This window comes from Ctenopharyngodon idella, chromosome 8 (genome assembly GCF_019924925.1).
Source record: "Ctenopharyngodon idella isolate HZGC_01 chromosome 8, HZGC01, whole genome shotgun sequence".
NCBI lineage: Eukaryota > Metazoa > Chordata > Actinopteri > Cypriniformes > Xenocyprididae > Ctenopharyngodon > Ctenopharyngodon idella.
In genome coordinates, this window is record NC_067227.1 from 977,626 (window position 1) to 985,528 (window position 7,903).

Sequence of the window (7,903 nt, forward strand, 5' to 3'; positions counted from 1 at the left end):
TCACTTCCAAAATATTCGGTCTGTTTAAAAATACAACCTATAGCCTAATATTTGACAGGCAATTTTCCGTCCATTTTATTTCACTTTACGAATTCGCTTCCACAAATTCAGTGGTTCAAATTCAAAATAAAATTCAACATTGCACATCTGGGAACTGCAGGAATAGCAGTAGATTGCCGATGCATGATCTCCATCTGCTGTTAATGAAGACCCAAACAACAGCTAGAGAATCATTCATTCACAAAAACAGATTTACAGAAATGGAGCAAGTGTACATGATGATTATCAGGGCCAGTATATATACCCGGAAAAGCTGATGAAGACACACAAGTTGTGTTTACGTTTAATTCAATGTCTTCACGGTTTCTTTCCCTGTGTAGCTTACATGTAAGCAGCCTTCTCTAATGCAACCGAGATTATAACGATATTCCCCTCCCCGACGCTGATGTACAGATCAAACATTACATCTTAAGATATATTGCTCTCGGCTGTTTATATTGATTCAGATGTCCCAATTCGATTCACAAGATTCAATTCGATTACGATTTTCGATTCTATTCTCGATTTTCGATTCAATTCAATGAATTCAATGATTACATTTTCACTGGCCCCACCACAAAAAAATTAATAAATGAATAAAATGGTTATTGTTTTGTTGTTTTTGACCCATGTGTTCTTGCAGTATTAAATAAGGTTATGACACTCAATATTTTAGATACCAGTGAAATTTAACAATTCTCAATTCCATTTTCGATATCACAGCTACTAAACTACTAATATAAGTTTCAAAGATTATTAAAGACAAGTAAACAGTCATTAATAAAAAAGAACAAATAATTAAACTGCAAGCAATAGCACAAATAAATAAATACAACAGAACAAAGATACGGGTGTGAGTGCTGCGCACACAAATCTCCTCACACAGCGTGCGCGAGTTCTCCCTAACCCGCTGTAAAGTGTTCATGTAGGTGTCAGGATTGACGCACACCTTTTAGATTTTTGATATTTATTAAAATGAATATGAGCCCATATGCTAGTGTAAAAATAGCAATATTTACACAAGATTTGACAGTTTATTTCTATTAAATATCAAAAATCTAAAAGGTATGAATGATACTTGACATCTACATGAACACTTTACAGTTGGTTTTGTGACTGTAAGTCATTCTCCTAAAATGCTGTTTAAAGTTAGAAACGTGTATACCGATGTTGTATGTATTTTTAATAATGAAAATGTGTGTGAAATGTTTTAAAGTGAAATATTCATTGTTTAAATATACAACCATGTTGAATTTCAGCCCATAAAAATGTAAGCCTTAAAAAATACATTACATTAAAATACAAGCACGGTTAATGCAACACATTTTTTTCCATTAGAGCAATTCAACAAGCTTTTTTTGTTTAAAAAACATTTGTCATTATTTTACTTCCATAACTACTTATACTACAAAATGGCGTATAGTGCATAAGTACACAAATTGAGACGCACCTAAAGATTTTTGGTCATTCTTTAATCTGTGTTCTAGTTCATCTGATGTGATTGTTGGATCAGAACGTGATTCTTACCAGGAATCATCAGCAGAGTGAAAGTCAAGATGATCCTCATCCTTCTCTCTTATTAAATGATCTTCTCTGTTGTCAGTAGATTCAGTTCTTCTGAAGCTCTTCTGAAGTGTTCAGATGAGTTTGAATGTTTCCTGGAAGCATCCTTAAAATGATCTGCTAAATGTGACAGAGATGCGCACTTCCTCTGAGAGAGATAAAGTGAGAGAGAGAGAGAGAGAGAGAGAGAGAGAGAGAGAGAGAGAGAGAGTGTTAATAGAGAGGGAAGTAAAACTATTTTACACATTTTTAATGAACACGCAAACCCAGACAGAACAGACACGAGCAGATAAAACTCATTATTAAGTGTTATTTTACACAGATTTTCACAGAATGATTTTTTTTCAAAGGCTTAGTTTTACAGGGTTTTTTTTGTCAGAACCGTAATTTTTAATGTTTTTAACTGACTCAAGAGTTTAATGAAGTGTTTCTTCAGTGCATCACAATCATTTTAAAGATAGAGATCAGCAGTTCCCATGGTAACTGTATAAATACACTGCTGACTGATTCATTTTGCACATTTATAAAATGAGGTGTCACTCATCTTTAGCTGTGTGCTGATCCAACAATTATATATTATGTTTATAGATTTTATTATTGTGATCTCTATTATCCCAATGTGACCTTTAATAGTTTCTACTGGTATTTTCTAAAGTGCTTTTGACTAAATTAATTTATTCTCTATGTCAGAATCAATCAATCAATCAATCAATGATTAAAACAGGAACTTTAGAGTTTAAATTGACTGAGCTCTGCACATAGACTGTAAAAAATATGGACGAGGACGACACACCTCCACTCTCTTCCATAGGCCTTTAGCCAAAGACTATAGAATAACACAAGACGTGTCACTCGTATTGTTTTGAATGGGAGAAAGTGCAACGCGCAATATGGCGGAATAAGTCCCGCCTTCTAAATAAGAGCCAATCACCGATTGGTAAAGTCACTGCAGCGGCCGTTAGAAGCTCCGGTTTCTATAGAAACAGTCAGAGGCGCGCCTCCGAAATAAGGCACACGAGACGCGCATTTAGGACTGGGCATGTGCATTAGCTTGATCCAGCCTGAAAAATACATTTTTTTGTCATGATTTGAGCGTTTAGAAACAACATTTATGAGACAGTTGTTATCAGATTTCATTGGTGATTTCAAATATGAAATTTAATCGAAAGCTTGGCAAACAGCTTTGGAGAATTTGATGTTTCCCCATTCAAAGAGAGATAGGAGCTGCACTTGGATGCCCGAGAGGCGTTTCAAAGATGGCCGCCGAGTGAAATGACTTGTCTTAAAGGGACTTTGCTTTAGCACAGTACGCGTGTCGTCACATCCGGCTTTGATTAGAAGTGTAAAGGAATTTCCGCCTGCATTATTGTCAATGGACAGGCGCCAGTTTTGAGAATAAAATTATACTTGCTTAGTTTAACATAACAATAAACTTCAATATTTAAAACTGTTTATTTAGACTTACATGTTACCCACTGTATGTCATCTTTCATATTAATGTGTAACATTATCTGAGCGAGGCGATCATCAGCGCTGCCGGTGTACTGACTGCATGAGATTAACGAGCAGCGCGCAGCTCGAGTTAAAATAAATCCAGCTGCCGGTAAATTCGAGCAACGGTCTGAGTGGCCGTATAAGCTACAAACAAGTAGAAAATAATTTCTTTGTAGATTATACAACAGCAACTTGGAAAACAGACAAAACAGAAAAGGTAAGAAGCGATATTTGAGAAAAGAGCATATCAATCTAATAGCCGTAGACTCATAGCGGAACTAACTTTACCCCACGTGATTTCCGATTCTTGTGGAAAAAAAAGGCCTATTAATGGTAGTAAACAGAGGTTGATATCTTTAGAATAAGTATCTGTGCTAAATTTTACAAAAAATAAATCACAACATTCCTGTGCTATGGGCACGGCCAATGTTAAAGGCTGCAGCGGAAGTTATTTTACGCTAATACTTGAAGCTTCCGCTTTTCGAACATGGAAGTGTGATAAAGGCCTATTGTAGAAAAGTGAAGCCGTCAGTGTCTCAATATGCCGCTGATTTGGGATCTGATTCTGCGGAGTAGTAAACGAGAAGTGGAGCCGTGCGCTAACAAGGTCCCGCCCACACTCCCCACAAACGTATTTAAAAAAAAAAAAAAAAAAAAAGTGAGACAAATCGCGGAAGAACGGACCTTTCACATCAAACGACCGTTCATATTCTGCTAATTCACGCCTGCACGCTAGGTGGCGCCGATCAACAATGCATTTGTCCTCTTGTATGTGCCTCGTATATGGCTTTAACATCAGCGTTAAATTAAGATGAATAAAGTTTGGTACTACATTAGAAACACAAACTATCTATAATGCTTACAAGAATAGATCTTAAAATATAATTAGAGGTACAATCAAGCTACGTTTCAAAATTAATTTGATTAATGTCTTTGCTCAAAACGCACTTTAAACTATCATCGAGTTATTGTAATAACAGACATGCATTCTTTGTATGTTTTATAATGGATTGAATGATAAATCTCATTTGTCACAAACATCCTTTATTGTTATAAAAATACTATGAGCTGCATAAAACACACAGAAAACATGCTGTCATGATCATATGTCTATTTGCCTTCATATTTCATCTGTAGAAAAATGTTTCTCTCAAGGCGGGATCCCGGCAGAGTTATTTCTTAAATATTTTGATTTACTCGGTCCAGTCTTCCTGACGGCCATCCACAGCAGTAGAGGTTGGTGTCTCTCACCCACAGATGAATACGGCACTTATATCGTTGATACCCAAAAAAGGGAAAGATCATTTGGACTCCGCAAATTACAGACCCATTAGTTTGTTAAATACAGATATAAAAATGTATGCCAAACACACCCAAAATCTGTGAATCTCACAGCCAAATCGGAAGCGCAATAGAAAACCTCTCAAATTAAGTCATCATTAAATTTTAAACAAGTTATTACTTCTACGAATCCATTTTGGACTTTCTGTGAGAGCGCCCTCTGGCTTCGAGTATGAATTAAACATACACTACACGAGAGTGTGCGCTCCGTAATGTTCAGATAGCCTTGTTGCAGATAAGAATAAAACGACTATCTTGTCTCTTTGAATTTAAATCTAGATTTATTTACATTGGCCTCTACGTGAACACACTTGCCTGAAAAAAGTACGGGTGACAAATTTACGTTTAATTAAAAGTGCGTCCCCGCGTATTCTACGCCATGGATTACTGTCTTCACTGTGTCCCATTGTCTCTCTAATGCAGGGGTACTCAACAGGCGGCCCGTGGGCATTAAATTTGTTGTAACTATTTGAGCGAAAAAGACTAGACAAGCATGAATCTCTCTAGCGCGCATGTGTTGAGCACTTGTGTTCGTGAACGCTGTCAAAGGTAAAAAACAAAGTAACCTTATTTTTTCCATCATGTAATGCAGTTGACATTCCTCAAACTTCGCAGTGTGTAAGTTGCCGATAGTCCTCTTAGCAGCATGAAAAACAAAACTTATATTCTTAATGTCAATGTGTTATAAACAGAAAGCAAGCAGAGAGCGCTCCCATTACAGATCTGTCGTCACATCATTGAGCTAAAGGAGAATATCTTATTTATCATGTTTACAACGTTGGCTATAATTAGAGAATTCATGAGATTGTGATTAAACAAAAAAAAAACAAAAAAAGATTTTTGGATTCTGACCAAATTAAAAGGTAGGTAATAATAATTCAAATAATAAAACCTTTGAGCGACCCTGAGTATAAATAGGCGCTATAAAAAGTGTTAAAAAGGTGCAATGGAGTATAAAACGACTCTAAAAAAGTGCAATGTTTTCGTCTTACTGATAAACTCTCTCATCAGCCAGTGAACAACAGCCAGACTTGAAATTACTTGTGAAAACAATGCAGACATTTCAGTATGAATAAGGACTTCTTTTCATCAGATCTTGTTTTTCTTTATGCATTTGTACATTAAGAATACAGCAAGACAAGCCATTAATCCTTTTTTTAAATGCCATTTATCATGTTCAGTGACACTTTAAATAGGACAACCATTAAAGTACAAGTAAGACTTAGCTAGATAATAAACTGCACTTTTAGTAAATACTCAGTAAAACTACAAATATTGTCTTAAGTAGGCCTAAATAAAAGTCTTACGATCCAAGTTATAATTTGTGGCACTTTGCATTTCATGTGGTTAAAATGCGGCCCTCTTGGCCTCCGAACTTGAGTACCCCTGCTCTAATGCCTTGGAAATTTTGTGTACCCATGAGCTGAGCAATACCTTTCAACAATGAGATCTTGTTGATGCTTCGTAAGCTCTTTGTGGCTCTTGGAGAAGCAGCAACCAAGATGGTGTTAGAAATATCTTACCAGAGGCCTACCCAGTTATTAACCCTCATATGCTCCTAGTTTCCTGTTTACACTCCGTGTATTTGGGGTCAGTATTACCCCAAAAATGTAGAGTGATTGTAATATATATATATATAAATTTTTAATAATACAAATAATATATCATTTTTTTTTTTTTTTACTTCTCATCTCTACATTAATGTTGTGTTTTGGGAGATACAAAGTACTTTTGTACCTATTTACCACAAAATTCCTCAACTACACCATTTGAAATATTACATTTTTATGAAAAAATCACTTAAATGATGATCTAAATTAAATACAGGTGCTGGTCATATAATTAGAATATCATCAAAAAGTTCATTTTTTTATTATAAATTATTTTTAAAAATGAAACTTTCATATATTCTAGATTCCCTACATGTAAAGTAAAACATTTAAAAAGTTTTTTTTTTTTAAATTTTGATGATTAGAGCGTACAGCTCATGAAAGTCCAAAATCCAGTATTTCAAAATATTAGAATATTTCCTAAGATCAATCAAAAAATGGATCTGCAAAACAGAAAAGTTCAAGTTCTTTAAAGTATGTTCTTTTGTGCACTCAATACTTGATCGGCAGGACATATTACAGCAAATGACTTGCTCCTAGCACAAATTACTGCATCAGTGAAGTGTGGCATGGAAGTGATCAGCCTGTGGCACTGCTGAGGCACTATTGAGCCTTCAGATCATCTGTATATTGTTGGATCGACTGTTTCTCATCTTTCTCTTGAAAATATCCCATAGATTCAGGTCAGGCATATTGGCTGGCCAATAAAGCACAGTAATATCATGGTCAGCAAACCACTTGGAAGTGGTTTTTGCACTGTGGGCAGATGCTAAAGTCCTGCTGGAAAAGGAAATCAGCATCTCCATAAAGCTTGTCAGCAGATGGAAGCATAAAGTGCTCCAAAATCTCCTGGAAGATGGCTGCATTGACTTTGCACTTGATAAAACACAATGGACCAACACCAGCAGACATCACGGCCCCCCCAAATCATTATTGACTTCAGAAACTTCACACTAGACTTCAAGCAGCTTGGATTCTGTGCCTCTCCAGTCTTCCTTCAGACTCTGGGACCATGATTTCAACATGAAATGCAAAATTTACTTTTATCTGAAAAGAGGACTTTCGACCACTGTTCACTGTCCAGTTCTTTTTCTCCTTAGCCCAGGTAAGATGCTTCTGACGTTGTCTCTGGTTCAGAAGTGGCTTGGTAGTCCTTTTCCTGAAGATGTCTGAGTGTGGTGACTCTTGATGCGCTGACTCCGGCTTCATTCTACTCATTGTGAAGCTCTCCCAAGTGTTTGAATCAGCTTTACTTGACAGTATTCTCAAGCTTGCGGTCATCCCTGTTGCTTGTGCACCTTTGCCTACCCAATTTCTTCCTTCCAGTCAACTTTGCATTTAATATGCTTTGATACATCACTCTGTAAACAGCCACCCCATTCAGTAATGACCTTCTGTGACTTACTCTCTTTGTGGAGGGTGTCAATGATTGTCTCCTGGACCATTGCCAAGTCAGCAGTCTTCCCCATTAGTGTGGTTTCAAAGAACAAAAGATACCTGGAATTTATACTGTAGGGATGGTCATTTAATGAAACTCAAATGTAAATATTCTAATATTTTGAAATACTGGATTTTGGACTTTCATGAGCTGTACGCTCTAATCATCAAAATTAAAAAAAAAAAACTTTTGAAATGTTTTACTTTACATGTAGGGAATCTAGAATATATGAAAGTTTCATTTTTAAAAATAATTTATAATAAAAAAATGAACTTTTTGATGATATTCTAATTATATGACCAGCACCTTTATACAATATAAGTTGTTTCTGGATATTGATCCAGGTGTTAGGTGTAGAATTCTGCCATCTGCTGGTTAGAGATTAACCTAAAAGAATTACAGTTTAAGAAAGAAATTG

At 35.9% G+C, this 7,903-nt stretch overlaps 1 protein-coding gene across 14 annotated transcripts in view; it reads right to left on the minus strand.

The window, feature by feature from the left end:
* LOC127517166 (polymeric immunoglobulin receptor-like) overlaps positions 1-7,903 on the minus strand; it is a 197,143-nt gene that overhangs the window by 154,811 nt on the left and 34,429 nt on the right. For 8 of the 14 annotated variants that reach the window (XR_007931200.1, XR_007931198.1, XR_007931197.1 and 5 more), the window contains exon 1: positions 1,567-1,745. The exons of the other annotated variants lie outside the window; for them this stretch is intronic. Coding sequence is in view for 2 of the 8 variants with exons in the window: in XM_051902406.1 (XP_051758366.1) it covers positions 1,567-1,606 (40 nt within the window). In the remaining 6 variants the exon portion in view is untranslated. Of the gene's footprint in view, positions 1-1,566; positions 1,746-7,903 lie in introns of those variants that run through there. 14 annotated transcript variants of the gene reach the window in all.